At 38.8% G+C, this 25,110-nt stretch overlaps 2 protein-coding genes across 3 annotated transcripts; both read right to left on the bottom strand.

Moving 5' to 3' along the window:
- Positions 1–71: 71 nt before the first annotated feature.
- On the bottom strand, positions 72–8,990 carry LOC113543022 (protein FAM124B). Its single transcript, XM_026940946.3, has 4 exons — positions 7,926–8,990; positions 6,296–6,327; positions 5,187–5,935; positions 72–3,320 (listed from the first exon to the last, which is right to left on the bottom strand). Exons 1-4 carry the CDS (start codon positions 7,997–7,999, stop codon positions 2,766–2,768), a joined length of 1,410 nt encoding a protein of 469 aa, XP_026796747.2. The 5' UTR covers positions 8,000–8,990; the 3' UTR covers positions 72–2,765.
- Positions 8,991–10,467: 1,477 nt separating this feature from the next.
- cul3b (cullin 3b) lies at positions 10,468–24,261 on the bottom strand. Of its 2 annotated transcripts, none has more exons than XM_053227423.1 (16): positions 23,976–24,261; positions 19,691–19,888; positions 19,211–19,324; positions 18,945–19,105; positions 18,678–18,792; positions 18,327–18,555; positions 18,028–18,173; positions 17,734–17,910; positions 16,971–17,141; positions 15,321–15,428; positions 15,057–15,181; positions 14,787–14,901; positions 13,361–13,495; positions 12,778–12,964; positions 12,138–12,283; positions 10,468–11,588 (listed from the first exon to the last, which is right to left on the bottom strand). In XM_053227423.1, exons 1-16 carry the CDS (start codon positions 24,036–24,038, stop codon positions 11,457–11,459), a joined length of 2,322 nt encoding a protein of 773 aa, XP_053083398.1. In that variant the 5' UTR covers positions 24,039–24,261; the 3' UTR covers positions 10,468–11,456. The 2 variants fall into 2 exon arrangements, with proteins under 2 accessions (XP_053083398.1, XP_026797038.3); XM_026941237.3 differs by having other exon boundaries at positions 14,805–14,901; positions 23,976–24,260.
- Between the last annotated feature and the right edge of the window lie 849 nt (positions 24,262–25,110).

The raw sequence follows: 25,110 nt of genomic DNA, 5'->3' as shown, positions 1-25,110 counted from the left end.
ATTCACCATTTAGGGTTGAGTTTTGCCAGTGAAGCTCGGCAACATCAGATTAACTTTTATGAGATTTTATCATGCAAAAGTGGAACTGTAAACTGTAAACAATGAGTAAACAATGAGTATTAAAAAAATTGTTTAATTCTGTTAGACGTGACATCACTTCTACCAAATATAGTCTCGCCCATCTCTCAAAAGAGCAGAAAAAACAAATTCAGAAATCTTTTAACAGAACAAATGAAGGTTTTTTTTTTTTCTTTCTTTTCCAAAGTCCATGCCAAATTAACAGGAGAAGCTACACCTAGCAATAATAAGCCTGGTGAGGTAAGTTGTAAAACACCGCCCTCTGTTGGAGATTATGTGAAGTGCAGTTTATTTTAACTGGAACCAAATAAAAACAGCCTTAGAAATGTCAGTGGCTGTTGTTTTCAAAAACCAGACTACAGATTGTTTGTCTGACAAAATTCAATTTAGTTTGGAAATAATTAAAAATATAATTTTTTATAATTAAAACCCAAGGTCTGTGGGTTCAAGGAATCTGATCTGCTCTGTTATCAGTATTATAGACCTCAAAACAGTTCTGAGAAAGATCTAATAATAATAATAATAATAATAATAATAACATAAATGTAGCATTATTTTGAGTAAAAATAAGGTTCCTGGAGAACAAAACAGCACAGCAAAGTTCAGATCATTACAATTACAAAATGATCTTTTTTTGCCTTTAACATCAAGAGGAACTGAGCTCAGATCAGAGGTTAGGATCGGAGTTGTTTTACACTGATCCTGATTTTAGGAGTGAATAGAGATGGAGAGAATGAGAGAATGAAGACGTCCGCAGTTTCCTTTGACGGAAAACGTAACTTAAGACTCAGTGATATAAAACACAGGTTCAGTTCAGGTTTATTCAGTCACATACTGGTCCATGTGGTTTGGTATGGGTGTTTTAATATAATAAAGTGTACTAATGCACTAATGCAAGTATTTCACAAATTAACAAAAAAAAAAAAAAACACATCATTTTAAATACATTATTAATATTCTTTGCTAGGTTACAATTTTGTGCTGCAAATCTTGAGGCCCTTCATTATCTACAATACTGAGGTAAATTCTTCTAAATACAGGTTTATGTTTTATAAAATAAAAAAACACCAGACAGAAAAGAAGAGTCGGTTCTCATTAACTGTCATTATGCGGTCAAAAGGTGTTGATTAATTTTCTTCTCAGCAGCTCTGACGAGAATTCCGTTTGCAAGGCAAATCACAGGTTTATATTAATGCGTTCGTTCGAATACATTATCATTCTGTTGTAACAACTATTTTCACAGGGACGCTCCACATAATCTAAATCTAATAATAAACAGATTTTAAAAATATTATGCTATTTATTCAACTAAGAAACACATAACGAGTAAGGAGTCGTTTATTTGACATTTATAGAAGGAGTCTTGTTTTTTTTTTCCAGTTTCTTGTTTATATGACAAGCATTTTTTTGTCTTGTTAATTTCAAGAGATGTAAGTAAAGGCTGGTGAGGTCATGACCTGTTTATAGCTGCTATAACTAGTAATAACAGGTTCACGGATGTTCCACAAGATTAAATGCAACTATAAATGGATAAAAAGTATGACGTCATTCTTTGATCGCTGTTGTATAAGAGGAATAAAACACTTTGTGGTGTGTGGTTATAGGAAAATAATCATATATAACAGTAGCTTCCCTTTGTGTTGGGCCGCATCACTCCATCCCATCTCTGATTATTTTCCTATAACAGCATGCCCCATCGTCTTTCATTCCTTCCTGTGAACTTAATTTACTTCACAGAGTGTTCCTAAACACACTGTAATGACAAGACTGATTGTGTATGATCAAAATAATATCCGATATAGTGATCTTTTAGTGGTTATACTTACGCCATAAGTTTGTCTACAGCATGTAGGTGTTTTAGAGATCAGTTTTGAGTTTTTAAAAAGTGTTCTGCATTTGGAATTGGTGATTTCCCTGCTCAAAACACTCATGCTAGAAATGAACTTGTGAAGAAATGAAGTTGTGTCTTTAAGCAGGGAAATCACCAAACCTTCAGACTCTCTAGCCTTAATTTTTAATAGGTCATTATGTTCATTCTTGCTCATATTTTGCAGTTGCTGGTGTAATACAGATCCTTGATCTGCACCCTTACTTTGCTTCAAATATATAAAGAAAATATGATACTGTCTGGTCAACACTGTAATTCATAATAGAAGCACGGATATTAAATTGAGACAATTGCCAAATCTTTTATGACCATTTAAAAATATAATTATAATACTGTATTTTAAATAGATTCCTCAGTCAGGAGAGATTGGAGCTCTTGTCTGGTGAACACACACACTATATGCCTAAAGATCCTGACTCCATAGGCAGCCTTGGAATTGCTGACAAAAACTGAAACATGATTATATCATGTTTAAGGATGCTGCGATCCCATTTTATCCCTTTTTTTTTTATATAATATCCCACAGCCTCGGTTATAGGCGGTTAAATAATTTTGATCCAGTACTCGCCTTGACTCTGTGAGGTTCTGCTATGCAAAATTGAGTTATGCAAAACATCAGAGGTGACGGTGACAAGTTCATGTGCATGATCTGTGACATGTCAGTCAATGTAACGTGTTCACAGCATAAAGTGGATCTGGTTTAATGCTGATCCAGCATTTCAAGCCAGGCTCGCCGTGATACGGATACTCAGTGTCTGATTGGTACAGCTCTAATTAATTTACTGTTTGTAGAAGTCAATCAGATGAAGAACTCGTCCACTTGTTCATGCTCTTGAACGAGGCTCTGTGCTGCCATGGGGTCTGACTGACTCTCTCCTTCTGATCCAGCCCACGTCCTCTGTACCTCTGGCAGGCAGCATCTCAAGTCTCTTGCTAGTGTGTCCAGAGCAGGTCTCTGTATATTGACAGCACAGCCTGTGTCTACGTTTGTCTCTGGCTCCTTCTCTTCTTCCTTCTCCAGCATAAGGTGAGCCGCAGATGCACCAGACGGTGTGACTGGCTCGAAGGGATTGATGGATAGAAGGGCAGGGCTGCTGCACTGGGATGAGTAGCAGGAGCTGCCAGGAGGAGTACTACAAGCACTGCTGGAACCAAAGCTCTCTGTGGCACCTCCTGCCAATCTGTGGGATCCAGCAGTGCTACCCAGAGCACGCTCTTTAAGCTGGCACAGCCTGGTGCCCGGCGAGGCTGAGATGGGGACTGGGCACCTCAACAGCGATCTAGAAGGAAGAGCAGGGCAGCTTAGGGGAAAAGCCGATGTGAAGAGCCTCTGTGGCTGTGTTCCTCCTTTAACCTGTAAAATAGATGTGCATATAAAAATGTAGGTTAAAATTCTACATTTTTTTTTTCCTCTTATTAGTTCTTTTTTTTTTTTTTTTTTTTAATCTGTGACAGTTGTGTTGATGTGATGTTAGCCTAGTGATTTATGAGGATCCCATCAACCTGCCTGTAATCCCAGCAAAAAAATAATAATAATAAATAAATAAAAATTAAAGAACGTACTAAACTTATTAAAGAAGCTGTTTGTAATTTTTAGCACCCTCTGCTGCCTGCAAGTTGAATTGCAATTGCAGTGAAACACTCACAATCTTTTCTCTTTCCTTTCCTGAACCTCACCCCTTCTTTTAAAACGATGTATGCCTTGTGATTTGTGGTTGAAGAAAAGGGATAGAGCTTTAAGGGATAGAGCTCTGCTGTAGATGGGGGCGGAGCTAATTTCTGACCCAGAAAAATGGAAACAAAATGAAACAAGCAAGAGCATGGTAATATTGCAAAAGTAGTTTTGCTAACTACCACTTCACTGCTGCTGAGGAAGTCCTGTCTCTGTGCAATATATTGATGTATTGTACATATTTATTAAACACTACACATACTACTACATCTAATTTAATTGTAAATATATTTTTTAATTTTTAAATTCTTTGTACTGCTACTTCATCTGCTTTTTTTCCCCTCAATTATACGGATTCTTACAGGTCTAGAAACATGTTAAAACTATAACAAACTGGAGCTTTAAATAAAAATGTCATGTTTGTGCTCTTATTATACAACTTTTCAACTGGGGAAATTGTGTGTGTGTGACGACGTGCAGCAATTCATGTGGCAAGACAGCAAATTGCTTGTAACCCAGTAAAAGAAAACACAGCTTGTTGAGATGATATAATTCATGTTAGGGTTGTTTAACTGAATATGAAGTGTGTGACCATGACAGTATTATGCTGGTTAGATTGTTCACACTTTGTTTAAAACTCAATATCAATAAGATCATTAATCACAATGACACTAATGACACTAGGCCACAAGGCTTAGCACTGTATTTGAAGTCTACTTTAAAAGTGCATTTAGTAAAATCAGGCCACGAATGCCTGGAGCAAAAACTCACTAATAGAATATCGTCCAGATCGTTGAGGTTTGCGGTGGTTATCCATCTTGAAATGTACTTTTGTACAATATTTTCAAACTTGGTGCAGTTTCAGTTCCTATGGTGGTCTAGATTCGTTTCCAGCACGCACATTTCTTTTCCATCAGGGAATGCTTTGACCACGAGACCGAATCAAAGGGAAGCAACAGGAGCTTTATCCCTACAGATTGACTACTCTAGTTGTTAATTATGTTTCATAGCATCCAGCCTTTTGTGCCTCCTGAGCCTCTTAGAATTGCTTTTTGGCAGCTTGTCCCAGGACCAAAAACCAACACAGTTCCACGGGAAAAACCTTGTTCCACACATCCCAGCTCAATAGTGCATATTTACATTGCAGACGAAAGGCTGATCAGGTTTCTGCTCTCGTCTGTTCAACTTCTCGAGGTGATTATTTGGTGTTTGCCAAAAGTTGGAACGGTAAAATGTTCCTTGAGGAATGTTTAACACTAAGACCTGGGGTACAATCAGTTGACTCAAAAAGTAGGCAGTAATATTTATAGCCGGTTCAGTTACAACTGAAGCATGGTAATACGATATTCAGTGGTACAATCAGAGTACTCTGGCACAGATAATGAATCACACAGAGTAAACCAACCAAAGGCATGTGCTTTATAAACCTTTGATAATTTATTTTTAAAATTAGCAGTTGAGGTGAGCGTATTTCCAGCATGACAAAAAAAAATAAATAAATAAATAAACATTTATGCCATAACATGCCAGGAAATTCCTGCCACTTACCTGAAAGAGGATCTTGCTACCATCCAGGTCCTCCGTCTGCCAGCGGGTGGCGCTGATAGGTGAGCACGGGTTGGGCAGCAGGGGCACGAGCTGGCCGATCTCGCCCACCCTGAACTGCAGCACAGCAGAGTGGCACGTCTCCACCCGCACACCAGGCGCCAGCTGCTTGAGCGCTAGCTGCAGACTGAAAGTCCTTTCTTTCAGCAAGGTAAACCAGCAAAACCCAGCTTTCTGCTCCTCAGCTCTCACGCGCAGCACTGTCTCGTAAAGTCTCACAGAGTCCTCAAAGTTCTCGTGCCCGCTGTGCAGAGTCACTCGCAGCACTTCACCTCCGCAATGCACCGGACGCACGGCCCACACTGGCATACCTGGGCCAAGACTGTAGAAGTCCCGTCCAGGCAGCAGGTATGGTCGGAGCATGGCATCAGAGCTCGCATGGCCATTCTCAGTGTGGTGGTACTGCCAGGGTGGGCGCTGGAGGAAGTCAAGGACCCGGAGGATGCGTTCTTCACCGTAGGACTCATGCAGAAAAAAGGTGACGGCTAGAGAAGGGTAGCTGCTTGGCGGGCACAAGTGAGCACGGGTGTACTCGCGTACCGGGCATGCGCGTTCAGACACATGGAAGAGGCGCAAACCAGGACACACCCAATCAAGCAGGCGGTCCAGTGTGTGCTGGAGGAGGAGAGAGTCACCCGGGTTGGACAGCAGGTGCATGGCGACTGGTAGGGGATCACGAGTCATGAGGTCAACTAGGTGGGGAAGCAGAGGATTAAGTGTTCAAGGTATTAAAACTGGTTACTGTATAAAAATACAAAAAAAGCCACGGTTCCCAACCTAGTCTTGGGATACGGCTGAGTAATCTCAAAGACCAGAAGGAGGCAAACACAGAGAAGAAGAGGATTATGTAAAGTGCTAAGGGGATTTTTAAAATTAAAAAACTATGAAACAGGGTCCTGACCCTGTCCTGCCAGGGGCTGTGAAATTACAAGGGGCGTAAACATGCAGAGGCCAACAAAGGAAAGATTATGGAAATGAAAGCCGTATAAAAAGGTTTAAAAATCTGTAATATGTAATGCAATGTTATAGCATGTGTGAGTATTTGTACTTACTGCTACTGCAAGACATTTTGCTGCAGTCTGATCTAAAAGAAAAAAAAAAAAAATAATAATAATAATAAGCAGAAGAAGACTGTTAAGATTGAAGCCAAGAGGTTGTGGGCTGCAGTTATGATTGAAATATAGTGAATAAACAGGTCAAATAATGCGTCTGTAGAAATAAGGTATTGTGTCTACAAGAGGAGTAATATTGTAGACTACTTTTACTTTTAAAGATGTGCTTTTTGTGTGTCAGTGAATTGGTTTTCTCATCCTCATAAGTAGTGACAGCTGGTCATCATACTACATGGGAGGAATTAAACTGTATATATCTGTCAATAGTTTGACAGCAAATCTATTACAGTTGAGCAGTGCATTATATCACAATAATATCATAAAAAGACAGAGATGGGGCAAACTATTACATAAACTTAAATTTGTCATTTATCATTGAATTGTATTGAATTGAATTATCATTGTTTTAAGTCCATACTGACCTACTGGCCATGTTTCTTCCGAATGCCAAACATGATAAACAGAAAAGCTGTAACCCTTTTGTTCAAACATCAACAATAAAAAAAATTAACATACAGTTCTGTCATTTTTGTGTAATTTGTATATTACTTGCACAAAATGTGCTTAGTCTCTTTTAGTTTCTCCTCCACAGGCATTGATAAGCTGCACGAGTCTACAGTCTGAGCTAGAAAGAAATCAGCCCCAGCTTCACTTCTTCATACTACATGTGTACATGTGTACTTCCTACAATTGTCCAAAACAATCCGCATTAAGACATTTGTTAACATCATATAAGCTGATGTGGATGCCAAAAATGAAACCTGACCAAACTATTGACGTATTTTATATCTGAAAAACATATGTATGTATCATTATTTTGTGACAATATATGGACCTTGAGGAAAACTGCACTGTTTCATTTAAAAAATTGTGTTTTAAGGTACATGTAAATATTATCATCTATTTGGAAACTGTCTGTTTAACACAAGCCTTTTGGGGCTAGTTTTTCACACAGACCAGGCAACCTTGGTCTATATAATATTTACTTTTCATGCTTAAGTACACTTTAGTACAACTACTTTAACATTTTAGCTCAAGTGGATTTCTACTTTTAGTCAAATTAATGTCACGGCTGGTTTTAATTACTCCTGGGCAGCGTTCAAGATCCTATGCAATTTATTGTTTTCTCACCTATTAGTGATTAGTGTGACAATGAAGAGTTTGTGGCTTATTTATAATTTCAGTACAAGATACCTCGTCTTACACGGCTCTTAAGATAATGTTTGGAGGATGCTAAGACTGTTTTTCAGCATTTCAAATTTCAGAATTGGTTAATTAGTTAGTTAGTTAAACGACACAACATTAGAAAACTCCGAGTAAAATTGAATGTTTGCTCGACTCTCATAGTTACAGTGTGTTTATCCATCGCCCACTTGGATACCACAAACAAAGGCTGCGTCCAAAAAGCGCATACTAGCGCACTAAACAGTGTGTATCTATCCCGTGGGCCATCTGCGGCAGCGTAGTCTTTTTGACACTATTTAGTAGTTAAGTATGCGATTTCAGACGTATCCAAAGTGACCAATATCAACAAAAAAAAAATTACGGTTAGCATTGTAGGCTAACTCACCCTGCAGTTTCGGCTCCAGAGTCCGTGTTCCCATCCTCCACGCTTTTGTGGAGTATAAAAGGTCTACGCAGCATTATTTCACCATTTCTTTTTCAGCTAAATTTCCCATCGAGTGAGACACTTTCAAACTTTCCATTGCGGAATAAAAGTAGCGGTGTTGTCCTGCCTGCTGTCCGCTAGGCGTCGGTTCTGCGCATTTTAGCGCCACCTACCGCGAGCGTCATTAATCCCAATTTTATTACTGTAATTAAAAATTATATATAAAAATTCCTAAGCCAGACTAACAGCTTTACAAAACACCCCACAGGTCCAGGATGTAGTAGGAAGCGCTATGGGAAGTGTCTGGGAATGACAATGCAATCTATATTAGAGCAGATGGCCGCCATGTTGTTATTGGATTAATACAAAGCCACCAGATGGGACTGAGGAGATGTTACTCCCTTAAAGGAAAACTCTACCCTCCAACACATTGCATATGTATAGATAGACTTTTTTGTGATACTTTTAGTGATTCTGTTGTTGATTTGTTGTTTGGTGCTGTATTTTTGTTATTCGTGTGAGAAGTCAGTGATTGTGTGCTGCGATGATGTCACAGGGAGACATCGCTAGAGTGCAGGTACAATGGCGTTTTTTTTTTTTTTTTTTTACTGATCTCAGACACGAGATTAGGGTCACAATATAGTCACACACCATTTACCCGTGATGTTCAATATCACATTAATGAGAAATCCAATGTAGATGCAGTAGAGGCGTGGGTCCAAACACTTTTTAGGTAGATAGCGAGGGCCATACTGCATTTGACTTACCTCGTGGTAGTAACTCGCAGGTTGGATTGGAAGGTCATTCGACATATGAAATGGGGAAAAAACAAAGGGGATGCCTCCATATTTGTTTTTTATTAGCAACAAGCTAGCCAGCTAATTGTGATGAGTGGTGTATCTTTTCCTCCTCAAACAGCGATCTGCATATTCAGGGTTTTAGATTTTACAAGTGAATATGTCTGTATGTTGATTGATCCCAAGCAAATACTTGTATATACAGCATAACTCATTTAAAGGTAAGACATGCTACTTTATTTATGATGATGTGCATGGGGAGTGAAGGCTAGCCTGTCAGAAGGGCTATCCCACAGAAGAGCTAGTGTAGCACAGATTGCTGAAAAAGTTAATGCTGGCTATGATAGAAAGGTGTCAGAACACAGTGCGTTGCAGACCGGTCAGAGTGCCCATGCTGATTCCTGCCCACCGCCGAAAGCACTATCAATGGGCATGTGAGCATCAGAACTGGACCATGGAGCAATGTGGCCTGGTCTGATGAATCACGGTTTCTTTTACACCATGTGGATGGCTAGGTGCATGTGCGCCGCTTACCTGGGGAAGAAGGTAAGCTGGTGGAGGCAGCGTGATGCTCTGGGCAATGTTCTGCTGGGAAACCTTGGGTGCTGGCATTCATGTGGATGTTACTTTGACACATACCACCTACCTAAACATTGCTGAGAACCAAGTACACCCCTCATGGTAACAGTATTCCCTAATGGCAGTGGCCTCTTTTCAGCAGGATAATACACCCTGCCAAACAAGTCTGATCCTTAGAGGTACCACCTCAACATACAGGACTTAAAGGATCTGCTGCTAACGTCTTGGTGCCAGATACCACAGCACACCTTCTGAGGTCTTGTGGAGTCCATGCCTTGATGGCTCAGCGCTGTTTTGGCGACACAAGGAGGACCTACACAATATTAGGCAGGTGGTTTTAATGTTATGGCTGATCTGTGTATACACTATATATACACAGTAGTTATACATAACTAATATTAAATTCATTAAATGTTAATCCAAACCAAATGAGTTTAAGCTTATTCATTGTTATTCATTACTAAATCATGAATTAATAAAATTAGTCCAAACCAAATTTGGGTTCAATCTTGTAAATTATCCTTTATTAAATAATGAATTAATAAATTTAGTGAAATCTCAATGCATAATTAGGGATTAAATGTTTGCAGAATTTAATGCGGTGACAATACTGAACAAAGACAGAAAAAAAAGCATACCCTTATGGCAAAATAACAATTTTAATTTAGTATGTTAGATCCCATATTATCACAAGTTTTAAAAAATAGCCATAATATAAGTTAAGATTAGAAGTAGAAGAAGCTAAATAATGTCAGTTGTCCATTGCCTTTATAAGTGTTTCTAACTTCTTTCATATCCTCTGCAGCTCTTGGGATGATTTCAGTTGTAATAAATCACGTAAACACATTTGTTAACATGTCTGTTATAACTGTCAGATGTTACGGCAAAACTTGAAATTCTTCCTTTTGGTTTCTTTTCAAACTCTTTTCCTTTTATTTCCCTGTATTATTTATTTATTTTTTGGACATAATCTGTAAAATAGAGGTATGTTTTCCCTTCTTCACCCAAAATCGCACGGGATCCCAAACATTTGCACTGTTTTACTCTAACATTTTTAAATAGTGAAATTTCAGAGATGCATGCCTAAACTGGAATTTCCTAGGACCATCATTAGAAAGTAAAAGATGACCCGAAGCAGCAAATCCATTTATTTTTAACTCCTTTTTCTACATTTAACAATGATGAAAACAAGGCCCTGTACAGTCCACTTCAGCGAGTACAATAACAATTATTTTACAATTTGTACACGTTTAGACACGATGCTCCAGAAGTTCCTTCTGCTGCCGAAAAAAAAATAAAATAAAACAAAACACAAAACCCAACCCCCTATAATGGAACTGCATCAGAAGGACCCTACAAAAAAAAAGCTAATATTTAAATTTACATTTGGCCATGCCAAATACGAAAAAAGTTAAAACAAAGACACGACCAAACCATTTCTTTTAGAAACCTTGAAAGAGTTATTTCACCCCTTGTCAGAAAAGGCATGCTCCAAAGCAACTAATATGGCTCTCTGATACCCAGCCTCCATTTTTAAAATCTTCTGCAGGCAGGCAAGGGTTAAACCTGTACAACCAACATGGTGCCACAGACCACAAACACGTTTACACCAACATGGGGAAAAAAAGCTCAAACTAACAAAAATAAATGTGGGAAGGTATACATATTTCACTGTAACCTGATTGGTCTCCGGAAGGCGTCCAATGCTGGAAAGTCATCATTCTTCGTTTATTTGGGCACTTCTGTTGTTCTGGGTTCAGGATTATAGGCTCCGACTCTAACACAGTTCTCTCACAGAGACGGACACCTCGTCTGCGAGCCCGAGCTGAATCTCATCCAGCTCCCTGGAGGCTTTGGAAGGCTTCTGTGTGAATCGCTAAGAACTTTTTAAAATGAGTCTGTACAGAAGGTTAAAGGTTAACTTCTCAGTTTTCCCCCAGTAGCGATGAAGAAAGAAAAAAAAAAAAAAAAAAAAAAAAAAAAAAATGAAAGAAAAAAAAAAAAAACCCTAAACACAAAAACCTCCCAGTTCATGCTCATGATCCAAGTCCCAAAAATAACACTCTCACGCTCTCTTTCACTCCACACCAGGTTTCATTTGAAATTCATGCCACATTTATGCTACGTAAGTGTACACTTTGCGGTCTTCTGGCGTTCTTGCCAAGTATTCCCGCTCAATAAGTCCTTCGATGCGTTTTTTAATGACCACAGGACTTGGGAGGAATCGTGCCCGTAACTGCTGAGTGACCTGAAGAGAGAGAACAGCCAGCCATTATTCTGTATGAATATATTAACTTTACACAGTCACAAGCTGCACCTTTAATATTCCGCTTCACAAAGTGCATTCAGTATAACTACATGTAAGAATAAAATTGCTGAAATGGTATCAGTTTATTCCAACCTCAAAAAATTATGGAATTACAACAGAGGGTTAAGTATTTTATAAAACACTTGGTGCCAGGATGTTATAGGAAAATAACCAACAATGTGGTGGTGTGGTATACCACGTCATGAAGCAGTGTTACTAATATTTATTTCATTATTTTTTAACAGAACACGTGTTTTATTCCTCTTATACCACAGCAAGTACCGGTTAGTACTTGTAATAATTAATTAATTAATTAATTAATTAATTAATTAATTAAAACACAATAAAAAACTAAAAATTACCATATTTCTGACAAGGTGAATGTTCTATAATTTCAAATGCTTTCAAATGGTCCTCCTAGTAGTCATTATTACTTGGCCTTTAACACGTGGTCTAACCGGTGGATTATAAAGCAGTTATTAATCATACCTCTGCTACTAGCACATTGTGCTGCATCTTCTTCCTGGACTTCATGATGCGAACGATGGCCGCTTCGATCTCGTGCTTCCTGTCGTCATCCACTTTCTGCCGTGTCTCTTTCCTCTCAGGGTCTGATTCACCCTGTTTAGCAGCAACTGCGAACCAAATACATATGGCATGAGCCTTGTGTATCCAAATCATTAGGGAGAATGATGGATAATATAGCTATACCTATATATAAAAGCTAGTGTTTCTCAACCGCTGAGAGTTATTAGGCACATTCTGAAAACATTTCTGAAGCCAGACTGTGCACCAAGTTAATGGTTTATTAGGTATATCAATCTGCTAAACTGGCAGCTCTGCATGTATTTAAAAATAAATCAATGTAATTTACTTGCTGATTATTTTGTTAACCAAACAGTCACAATATTTCCCTTACCATACACGTGTATGTAAAACTTTTCTGCTGGAACCCAACTAGGGCATAAAAATGAGGACCAAATAATGAATTTGACCCTTGATGATTTAACATTTAATGTTGCTCCTGGATATGTGGCCGGAAAAAATGCTAAACGTTCCATGTTCAAATCAGTACTAATATACAAAAATATAATATAAATATATGAAGGGCTGTTGTGTGTAACCGTACCTGTCTGGATCTTTACTCTGTGCAGTTTGGAGGTGAACTGGTCGTTGACTGTAAATACATGGCCGTTCTCAATCTCCTTAGATTTGGGCTCCTTGGTGAGCACTCGCTGAGTGGGCTTCCCACAGGCCAAAGACTGCAGCGCTCGCACCAGCTCTCGCTCTGGGATGTCCGTCTCCTGCTGGATCTCCTGCGACGAGAAGGTAAAGGGAAAGTGACATTTTTAGGACAGTGTCTAAGAAAGCTGTCAAGTTCCTTTAAGTTCATTAAGTTCTGTCTCACAATATATTTTTACCTAAAGTATAGCAGCAAAAAAAAAAAAAAAAAAAAAAAAAGATTATGTGAAGATTATTTGAAACAAGTTAACATATATGTAGTTATGAAATAGTTCTGAAATAAAAAAGATGATTTCCTGTCGTAATTGGGATGCACCCCAAACTCATGGGATTTTGTAAAGTTATTTTCAAAATACTGTTTACATTGCCATTAACTGAGTTGAACATTTACTGGCCATTTTAAACCAAAATTCCCCCAACTGTATTGTTTTTACATGACATGAAAGTTAATGTACGTGTGTAAAATATACCTCAAAGGTGAACTTCTCTCTGTTGTTGAAGAGCATAAGGATGGTCATCTGAAAAGTGGACACTTGGAGAATGTGCTTCCTGGTGTTGGAGCCCGTCACCTGGGCACCACCCACGCCCACTTCTGAGCCGTCCTCCTAGTGAAAAAGAGGAAGATGAGTATGGAGAATGCAATGCAGTATTACAGCACTTATCTTTAACTTAGCTTATCCAGTTATATTCCCATATTAAGAATTTTGTCATTTTTTCACCACTGAGCAACTTGTATCATACCCAAGCACCTGTGCTGAATTTGACTACACTTGTTACTCAGGTACCATACAAGATAAGCAACAACATACAGGTAGAAAAGATAAGTCAAACACACTGAACCATTCTGATAAGTCTCTGTTCTGAGTCATACCAAGACAGCAAGGTTAAAAATAGTTTAGTTATTGAAAAAAATGTAGGAGGTAATATTACAATTTTATGGTAAGGTTTAATGTGACATTTTATTTATTACCCCCAGTTATGCTGCTTACTACTGTCTCTGATTTTACATTTCTTCCACATGATCCAGGTAAAATCAGCATCACGGAGTTAGGGCCAAATCCCAAATGGTTTCTTATTTATTTTGTTTGCTCCCTACATTGGGCATAACGTAAGGCTGCTACATACCCAGTGATTTACATGCATAGTGTAGAATGCCATTTAAAATTCAGCCACAAAGATCAAGTAACTAATAAGTCATCTGACACAGTCTACACTCAAACTTCTCTCTAATTTCACTAAAGATTAAAATATCTGCACTCGTTATTAGTGTGTGTGTGAAGCATTTAGTGAGAAAAACTCCACTGAATTTTCATGAGTACTAATGCATGATGGGATACAGACACACACACTACACACATGTACATAGTACACAGATAGTCCTGGGTTTGCGTTTGTTACCGGGCCATGTTGTGTCACAGCGTTAAGTGGATAAATGTTATCATAATAATAAAAAAATTAATTTGCATACTTGGTCTCACAGGTTGATTTTCAGCTAGGCTTGTACTGTTTCTCTGTACCTGACTGACTGTGGAGCATTTTAACCTCACAAGAACTGGCATTTCATATCAGTGGTATCAGTGGTAAATAATCTTAGATAGAGTTAGAACTTATATAACTCAGGTCAGGTGCGTTACAAGAGCTAGCAAAATTTAATCGTGATGAAAACATTTGGCAAACTATGAACAAAAATATAATTTATTATCAGGTCAGGAGCTATCCACTGCAGCCCAAAAATGCTGCCTATTTTAAAAGCTGTCAAACAAAATACAGGTGTTAAGAGCAATATTTAAAGGCATCCAAGATAATATGCTAAATATCAGTTCTAAATATCAAGTACAACCAATTGCATGCCTAATCTCACTGTTACACAAAGTGGTCTAGGTGGTCTTGACTTACTAGCGCTGACACTGATACCTTTTTGATCGGCCCGTAGAAAGTAGCATTGAGGTCTGCCGAGCCCATGTGGTGCTGCAGTGTGAGCTGCCGGCCACTGTGCTTGGCCAAATAAAACCTGAAAATTCACAGTCAGTTATAAACAAGTACACGCTCCTCAGTTCCCCAGTTTTATTTTGATAAAGAGATATAACCGAGACTATTATCTTTACTCTGCTGAAAGTTGCGCAAGGAACTGAAATTTACAGAAATTTACAGAAATGAGTGACATACCTTCTAAAAACCTCAAATGCGTGTCTGGGAGAAGGGGGGATGTTGCATTTGGGTGTGGCTGACTGAGTGGGCCAGTAACCTGTCGTTAACACCCTGACCGTGAGGTCAACACCACCCAAAGACACCTAGAAAAGATTAAGTGAAACTGTAGTTATTTGTCATTATTCAGGAGTGCTCCTGCAAGTCAGTTACATATAATCGTTTGGTACCCAATGTGGCATCCCATTAGAGTTGTATAGGTTCCTTTAACATTCTTTTTCTTACCCCTGTTGATTGTAGGTGTTGGCGAAACTCATCCATGGTTGTGTTTGAGATGCTCATGTCCCTGAACATGCCTTCCAGTTTGGATGTGAACTGACAGCCACACTCCGTCTGCACATTTAGAGACATTTTGAGAACCCTGATTAGAACTTGCAGTCTCTCATCTCCATGTGAATTTCATTTGATCAAGTAAGATAATGCAGTCTGGCATTGGAACTGATTTCCCCCAGTCCTCCAGAATACTAAATGTCATCTTAATTTTGGTCTTAATTAAATTAGTATTCTATTGTATAGTCTGCACAAAGCCCACTGATTACTAAATGCTACAACAGAATTACAAATATTAAAAAAATATGGAAAAGGGAAGATAAAAGACATGCCATATATAGATGTACACATTTGTAAGCCCAATGTACATGTAAAGAAAAATAGAAAAAGCACAGATTAAAAATTGAGTGGGAGGGAACTAGGATCAGGATCAAACCAGGGACCCTGGAGCTGTGAGGTGGCAACTCCACCTGATGCTATAAGTTTGATTTATACTGTTTGAAGAGGACACTTTAATACCTAAATCTATCTTTGTGTAAATACAACAGACCAGACATATCACAGCCGGTATTTAAAGCAATCATTATAAGCCCTATTCAGACATGCACTTTTACAATGGAATTTAATGGTGTTTAATTAGGAGTTTGGTTCCCTGGTGGACTAGTGGCTAGCATGCGGCGCTCAGTTGCCACAGTCCGGGTGCGATTCCCGGTTAGGGAACTGACCCCAGCCACTGGAGGGTTGCATGAGCCAATGTCAGTTCCAAGCCTTGAAATGGGGAGGGTTGTGTCAGGAAGGGCATGTGGTGTAAAACTTATGCCAGAATAAAAATATGCGGTTGGGTGATCCGCTTTGGCAACCTCGAATGAGAGTAATTAGGAGGGGTTTAAGTGGGAACACAAGACAGAGTAAAAATCTGACTAGAAGCGATGCTTCAACTGAACAAGATGAGAAGGGCACAAGTGTGAACAGGAACTACACACAGGCAGTGGATTTAAAACACAGGAAAAAAGTTAAAGGAGAAGAATTAAAGAAAGAAATTGGAGTGATTCAGAAATGAAGGTGCTGTTCAATTTATACTGCAGACAAAATTCTTGGTCAAATGAATGGCACAGTCAGTACAGCATGCATCATTTATGAGCAAATCACCAGCAGGCCCTAAAAAATGTGGCACAACCTCCTTTTTGTAACAGTCTTAAATTCACAAACAGGAGTTAAGACAACTCAGTTTAAAATCAGGCAGAGCAGTGTAAACAAGTAAAGCTCAATGCCTGCACCGCCAACAAGTCTAGTCCCTCTTGTTACTAACTGTATGTCTGAAATACCCTTAAAATATACCTGAGGCAGGAAGGAAGCTATTGAAGAAAAACTATTTCAGACAATTGACCTTGCTGTCACCTTGACTCTGTTTGGATCAGATCCTAAATCTAATCAGTTCCTCTGCCGATTACAATGATAATTCCATATAAATCCTACAAACATTCAACCACTCGTGCTTGAAATATTCCGCAGATGGGCGGAAAATTGAAAACATAATGCCTCCAAAACGTAGTGGCGGAGGCATAGAAATGAAATGGCAGGTGATGTGAGCTCAGCAGCACATGCCTTCAGCTTTGAGATCATGTTCTTTTCTGAATCGTCAGAGACGCTCTTATTGGTTAGGAGCCTCCTGGCCAGGTGTTGTTTGTAGTAGCGCTCAAATACATCCTTCTCCTGCATGAACCTGAACAGCACCATCGCTTTATCCAGGATTGACTCCACCTCTTGCTCCGTCAACTGCAAAGCAGGGAAAGAGAGAGACACAGAGAGAGAGAGATTCAGTAAAATGCCATTACAAAATGAGCAGAGAAAAATGGAGACATTAGGACCTGTACTCTGCATATATAAATTCAAAGCTACACTGCTTATAATTTTATACTACTGAGCTATTAAAAGTAAACATGTTACAAGGACATGTTACAAGCGGTGCTGATTTCATTCAAGTAGCAAAGCAGTGAAATGTTAAAAAGTGCAGTGTAAGTATTCAGATGTGTGCGAGACAGCTGAATTATAGATAACAGCCTTGAACATCAGTTTCAGCTCTACCACAGCGATTGTAAAGAACAGAGCATTTGGCTATACAGCTTTGTGAAGACCTGAAAATTGTTGGGAATTTCAAACACAGTGCATTAAAATTAAAACTTCTGATTACATTGTATGGCCTATCATTATTATAGAAGATTAATTTCTAGGAGCTCGCTGACTCAAGGTTGGCACACAAAACTGACAAGTCATATGTCCTATAAACTGATATAAGGAAGTAGTTTAATGTTTATTGTTGGCCAACAAAAAGAAATTAGGAATGAAGGCCAAAGAACAGGTGACTCACCCCTTTCACGCCCTTCTTTAGCTTGTCATCGATGAAGAGGGAGAGGTACTCAGGTGACCGGGGATTCAAGTTAAGGAAGTATTCAAAGTCACCTGCAATAGTCTGCTTGAACAAACGATCATTATTAAAGGACTCCTGCAGGAAGCGGTCAAAGCGAGACTTCAGGTCCAGCAAGCCCTAAGCCAGAGGAGAAAGAGAGAAAGAGAGAGAGAGAACACAGTTTGAAAAATCATGAGGACAAAATTTTCCTCTGAGCCACTATCCACATTCCTGGTTTAGGGAGGTTGAGGGTACCTGGATGTAGTCCACTGGGTTCTTGCCCTCTCCCTCTTCAGACACCAGAGCTTTGCCCTGCTCTCTCAGGTAGGCGCTCATACACTCACACATTGTCTTCAGCCCATTTGGCACCCGACTGAACAGCTTATACATACACGCCAGGTCTACAGGCACAAACACAGAGTTTGTCACTACAGAAATCACACCTGAGAAAAATCTTGACAAGTTAAAAATAAGAAACACAAACAGGTCACTGTGTAATTAAAAATAGAAAAAAATCCCAGAAAGCCACAAACATTCATTTCTCACAACCGAACCTTCTGTCTTTCCATTCTTCAGCATGTGGACTAGCCCCGAGTTCTCCATCTCCACGATGGTCTTCATGTGCTTTGAGATGAGCTCTCGCTCCACCACCTTCACGATGGGCTCCTCCGTTGACTTATCCAGACAGTGCATCACTCGCTCAATCTCCTCGTTTATCCGCGCCTCCACCTTCTTTATGTACACACTCGCGCTGTTCTCTGCCAAAAACTTTTGACTTTCCATCTGATGGCATTGAAAAGACAAAGACTGATGAGTTATCCATAGAAAAAAGCAGAACTCCTGAACTTTTCGTAGTTGCATCTTATGAAACCTCATAATGAAGCATGACATGAAGCAATACAAACCTGGAAAAATTCTGCAGACATTTCTAAAAACGGGGCTTCAAAGTCCTCCTCATAGACCGACCTTCCTTCAAGGCCTAAGATCATCAGCATCTGGCAGGCATTACGTATGGCACCCCTGATAATGACAAAATGCTCTTTTATAACTCTGACAGTAGTTCATTAACATTAAATAAATGAAGAGGTAATAAACTAGCATCTGGCATACCATTAAAAATCTAAAACGTAAACAAAACAAAAGCAATTCTGCATAGCAAGAACAGATCTTACCGATCCACCACTTCGCCTTTCCTCTCCCGGGCGATCATGTCTAGCAGCGTCTGCCTGAGGTGGTCCCGGATACACCCGTAGCGGACCACCTGGTCCCGGAATATGATGAGCCCTAGATTATAGACGTTCTCCACGTTGTTCTGTTGCACATACACTCGATCCTGCGAGTACAACAGAAGCAACTCAGCAACCCTCATGATCACAGTGTATAAACAAAACAAAAGACGAGAGAGGAACATTCAACCAACACCGAACACTCGACTCACCATGTACATCAAAATATCTCGGATCATCACCATGGCTGTCTGGTGGTCGTTCCAGGCTTGGTTCAACGTTTGAAGGAAGTTGTTGTTCAGTGAATTTAAAACATCTTCCCGTACCTGTGTGTGAGAAAGATTATGTCCATCAAAGGAGACATTACACATGTCTAGTAGTATAATCTTACTAAGTACTAACTACTTAATGAAAATGTTTTTCGGATCAGTGACAAAACAAATCTAACTGCGTTAATTTATCACCAGAAAAAAAGAAAAAAAAAACTTCATTTCCATTTTTCGGCACACAACTCCTAGGGTCAAAGAAATGAGCTTGTGCAAATGTGCATTTTATAGCTCTTTTGTCTATTTAAAAAAAAAACAAACAAAAAAAAAAACGCTGATACGGCTGATCCACAGCACCTGCAGACCTGCTGAACACAACGTACTGGACCATTTCTCACGTCATGCAGCTCCTCTGCGTGCTCTTACTTTGTAGATGAGGTGCTCGGTGACGACTTCGCGCAGTCCTGTGTATAGTTTCTCGCCGTGTTTGTGCAGCACCATGGTGTAGGCGTTCCTGTACAGCTCCTCGAAGCTCAGCCCACTGTTGTTCTTCCTCTGGATCTCCTGAATGGCGTTCTTGAGGAGGTCCCAGATGTTGTTGACGTACTTCTCGTCCATGGTCATCTGAGCGGGAGAAAGGCGAAAAGAACATAAGCGCACATGTGAGAGATGCTCATAATGAGTATGGCAAGATAAAGGGAAAAGATCGATTCGCTCCCAACAAAACAATTATTAATTTTACACTAAGGCACAATAATGTGTCTTATATAAAATTTATGTAAAGTATTATTTAAATGATATTGTGTTAAATCATTTCCAACCTGAGAAATGATTACAGTTACAGTAGTTGAGCACAAGAACAAAATGCACTGCTCTCAGAAAGAAATAGCTCGATCAAGACTTTATATTCTCAGTTGTTATAGACTCTAATTGTGGCAAATAACTCCTGAAGCTTGACGTAACTCGATGTACAGTCAATGATCTCGCACCACACTTGTTTCTTGAGTGCATGCACCGTTCTTGTTGCTTGTGGGCATGGCCTGTTCAAATAATTTTACACTCCAATAATAAATTATGGTAGCTAATGACAGTAGCTGTAACAGTGTAATATATGACGTATATATAACCTTGGTGCCATTTATTTAAATGCATTTTGTTAATATTGAAATAAAATCCAGGAAAAGGTGAATTCACTGTTAAAAGAAAAGGCCGTAGAGCTGATTTGCAGAATTTACTGGAGTCATTCAGACTTAGCACTTTATAGAGGCATAACTTTTCTTTCTTTCTTTCTTTTTTTTTTTTTTTATACATAAAATAGTCTTAAGTCTTATAAGTCTTAACTGAAATGGCCGCATGTCTCTTTGTCACATGCTAATTCTGGATCAAAACAATCTAGTTTAACAAGGTAACAATCTAGTGTAACAAGATAAACTGAGAGGAATCGCCTCAAATGACACAGGGACTCTGACACAGAATGCTTCAATTGTTATTGTCAAATATTTCACTAGATCAGTGATTGTATGGCCTCTTGATCTATAGGACATTCACTTTTGTGCCCTGAAACACATCAGTGATCAGACCTGGCAAAAAAAAAAAAATAAGTACCCTATCTGCACCCTTTAATCTGTACCAAAAGTACCCTTTTAATAAAAGTCTGCAGGTATGAATGGTGGAAGTATGAAAGAAAGCTGCTATAACCTTACTGCTGTTTAAAAGTAAACAACTTTTGCAAACATGAACTGTTATAACTAATTATCTGACATTAAATTCATCTTACATCAATCATATTTGCAACAACGTCCCATTTTAGTAAAAATGATGCTCGAGTTAGAAAAAAAAATCAAGCACTTTAAGAAATCCTCACCTCAGCGAAAGCTAACTGTCAGTTGGCTAACTAACGTTAAGTATAACTCGGCAAGCTAGCGTTGCCTCCTAATTACCCACAGATTGCAACTTTACACTCCAAAATGAACAACCAGATTAAAACATACTGGCATTAACATGAAGGAATAATTTACAAGCACTGAATGAATCACTGACCAATGCAGGTCTTGGTATTGTTCCTGGAGTGACTCATGAAATACTGCAGTGTGTTATTTCAAGTTGTTTTCTGCTTAGCTGAAATAAGTGCTTATCATCAGGCTTCAATCTTCAAGTCATTGATGACTTATGGTAAAGAGCAAAAAGCTATGGTTTAATGAAGGAATACATCATAGTGGGCATGTTGTTATTGGAAAATAATGAGCAATGAGATGCAAAGTGGAGTTACTGTTACCACCCTGAAGTTGATTATTTTCCAATAACACCAATAAAGTGTTTTATTCCTGTTATACTACAGCGATTGCAATTTCTAAATTTAGCAAAAAACACCACATCCTGCTGTTTAACTGCTTACGTTTAATGTTGTGTAACGTCCACAAAACAAGTTAACACCTGTTGTGACTTTTGTTATAGCAGATATAAACAGCTGCAGCTTGTCATGTTACCAAGAAACCAGAAAGTCCCAAAGACTTTCCTGTAGTGGAAAACTGCTGACACTGGAGACTCCTTCCACAAATGTTCGTTATTAGTCTTAGATTATGTAGCTCACCTGCCATACAAGTCCCTGTGCCGGTTGTTACTATAGAAACGGTAATGTATTAGAACAAACATTAATATAAACCTTTTATTTAAACTGCAGCTGGATCTACTCTCAGAGCTGCTGTCATAGAAAATTAATAATCAAAAAACAACACCTGACCAATCAGAATTTGAGAATTCTACAGCACTGCGGTATAAGGCATTTCTATTGTACATAATAATAATAATAATAATAATAATAATAAAACATGGAGTAGGAAAGAAAATTAAAACTCTGGTCCAAACAGCTACTATTCCTGGTTTCTTTGAGTGGAGCCAATCTGTTGTTATAAAAGCACTGACAATACCCATGATCTGATCTTATCTGAACTGAAAGTACAAAGCCTGTTTCTCACTGTGCAATTTCAGCTGCGCTTCAAGATTATTACTGTCACACTGTACGAGATAATCCCAAGAAATGTAGCTTAGGTCATCATTCAGCATGTTCCAGTCTCATGCAGAAAACGGGTTTGCATAAACAGAAACCCTCTTTAAAGTGAGCTTCAGGCAATAACGGGTATTTTTCTGTCTTTTTCATTCACATTTCACCTTTGCCATGTTCGTATTTGTAGCTGTCCCGTGAGTTTCACTTAATCCTTTGCCATCGTCCTATTGGTGGCTTTTAGATGAGGATCATAACTAACACTGCCACAATTTGTGTCTTTGGTCGCAATGGCACTAAACCGACCACTGGTGAGATTGTGCATTCTGTCACATTATGCATTGTAAGACCACCGATCTCAACTCGCGGCCAAAGAATTCTTCTTCAACGTACGCTTTTCGTCTGCGACAGCACAATCAGGCTGAAAATCATACAGCGTCAGAAATGTTCCTGTGTAACCCCATTCACCAACGTTCGTCTTAAAGGATGGCAAAAGGATTACATAAAGCTTACGGGATAGCTATAAATATGATGATGAAATGCAACCAAAAAAAAGCTATCCTTATTACCTCATGCTGACTTTCAAGGTCTTTCGTTAGAGGATCTTCATCATGTTAATGAACAGAATTTGGCCAAGCTTTTATTAGGATCAATGAGACTATATGATACTCTTAAAAACACTGTCGTAATCACAGTATAAATCTAGTTTAACAAGATAAACTGAGAGGAATCGCCTCAAATGACACAGGGACTCTGACACAGAATGCTTCAATTGTTACTGTCAAATATTTCACTAGATCAGTGATTGTATGGCCTCTTGATCTATAGGACATTCACTTTTGTCCCCTGAAATACATCAGTGATCAGACCTGGCAAAAAAAAAAAAAAGTACCTTATCCTTTAATCTGTACCAAAAGTACCCTTTTAATAAAAGTCTGCAGGTATGAATGGTGGAAGTATGAAAGAAAGCTGCTATAACCTTACTGCTGTTTAAAAGTAAACAACTTTTGCAAACATGAGAAATGTTTCAGCTTCAGAGCAGGCAGTTTAAGAGGACAGAGAACTGTTATAACTAATTATCTGACATTAAATTCATCTTGCATCAATCATATTTGCAACAACGTCCAATTTTAGTAAAAATGAAGCTCGAGTTAGAAAAAAAATCAAGCACTTTAAGAAATCCTCACCTCAGCAAAAGCTAACTGTCAGTTGGCTAACTAACGTTAAGTGTAACTCGGCAAGCTAGCGTTGCTTCCTAATTACCCACACAGCAGAATGTATTTAATACAGTTCATGTGAACAGCTAACGTTAATGTTGAAGGTTAATCTGGAGGAATTTTAAACTGGCCTCCGTGAACACAGCTGATATAATCCGGAACAACTAACGCTAACTAACGGTAGCTAGTTGACTAGCGTTAGCCGGCTAGCTGGTTTAGCCGTTAGCTACCGTTTGTTGTTATCTCAGTATAAAACAAGTGACTAGTGAGGGCCAAGTATATGAATTGTAAGCTAAGGGATACTCAAATATTAATGTCGTAGTAGAAATACTTAAGTTCGGTCCACTTTTGTATTTGTGACATTATTTCACTTTTGCATTTGTGACATTATTTTTTGGGCGGTGGAACAACGCGGACAGGCCTCGAGCAAAGCCTCGGAGTGGCAGTGAGGGCCCGGCCGGCTCAGCGCTTACTGTAAGCGGTCAGTACTCACAGGAAAAGCGCGTATCCTCATCTTGGTGTCCTTTTTGGTGCCGCCTTTGCTCAGATTTGACATGTTTGGCTCTCTCCCCCGGTGTTCTCTGCGTTCACATGAAAGTCGTCTCCTAGAGCGGACAGGGGAATAAATTCGTAGAGCCTATAATGAGCCTCCGCTTGACCTTCTTAATAATCAAAAATCCGCTTCACTTCGGACTTGTTGACAACCGACTGGGTTTTTCGGCTCTACTAGCTTCACTGTCCAATGATGGCGGACGTACAGGTCTCACACGAATACACCCGTATTCCGTAAGCCCGCTGATCATTGGGTAGTGTTTGAAATGTGAAAAACAGCAGCCAATCCTAGTGCTGATTCACTTGGTACGAACCAATCGCGGTGTAGGAGGTGGGACTACTTTTGGAATACGGGTAGGGAAAAGTAAGCATCTCTCAGCAACTTACGCGAGAACTGAACTTCAACCTTCATGAGCATACAATTAAAGCAAATTAACAAATAATAGCAAGTTACCTATAAGGGTCAGTAAATTCACTGTGAAGGAAATATGTATTTAAATGTATTTCTTTTAATGTATTTAATATTTCATTTAAGGTTAATGGACTGTTAAGGCAAGACACTACAGGTGGGATATATTATTAAACAATAGATGTCACAGTAAGTCTTTGCCAGCTGATTGCTGATGTTCTTACATGTGGGTTTTTGTTTTGGAACCTTTTCTAAAATGTACATTTATTTATGCAAATGAGGCCATGTCTAATTAATTATGCATGCATCTGCATAATAAAACCAAAACCTTGTTTTTGTTAGAATTAAAATGTTTAATGTGAATTCCCACTCTTTCATTTTTGTAATATTTTTTACACAGTATTCATTTATTTTCACATGTGATTATTAATTTCACAGTTCTGTTTTCACATATGATTTTTTTTTACACATCTTTCATTCATTTTCTTGCATTAATTTTTCACATTTATTTTACATATGATTATATTATTTTTATGTACTTTTACACAGGATTTGTTTATTTTCACATGTGACTTTACACATAATTCATTTATTTTCGCATGTAGTTTTACAAGATTAGGCTAATTTACTTTCACATGTAATTTTGCACAGGATTCATTTATTTTCA

Source organism: Pangasianodon hypophthalmus, chromosome 21 (genome assembly GCF_027358585.1).
Source record: "Pangasianodon hypophthalmus isolate fPanHyp1 chromosome 21, fPanHyp1.pri, whole genome shotgun sequence".
In the NCBI taxonomy this organism is placed as follows: Eukaryota; Metazoa; Chordata; class Actinopteri; order Siluriformes; family Pangasiidae; genus Pangasianodon; species Pangasianodon hypophthalmus.
Note: the sequence above shows the minus strand (reverse complement) of the source record. Positions and strands in the feature narration are given on the sequence as shown.

Excerpts from the sequence above, each read along its gene's own strand:
- LOC113543022 (XM_026940946.3), bottom strand. The coding sequence starts at position 7,999 with ATGCTGCGTAGACCTTTTATACTCCACAAAAGCGTGGAGGATGGGAAC. Across the intron at positions 5,936-6,295 it reads CAAAATGTCTTGCAGTAGCA|TTGACCTCATGACTCGTGAT; the intron begins GTAAGTACAAAT and ends TTCCCCACCTAG. Across the intron at positions 3,321-5,186 it reads GTAGCAAGATCCTCTTTCAG|GTTAAAGGAGGAACACAGCC; the intron begins GTAAGTGGCAGG and ends TCTATTTTACAG.
- cul3b (XM_053227423.1), bottom strand. The coding sequence starts at position 24,038 with ATGTCAAATCTGAGCAAAGGCGGCACCAAAAAGGACACCAAGATGAGG. Across the intron at positions 19,325-19,690 it reads CCGAGCACCTCATCTACAAA|GTACGGGAAGATGTTTTAAA; the intron begins GTAAGAGCACGC and ends TCTCACACACAG. Across the intron at positions 19,106-19,210 it reads GAGATATTTTGATGTACATG|GATCGAGTGTATGTGCAACA; the intron begins GTGAGTCGAGTG and ends TTGTACTCGCAG.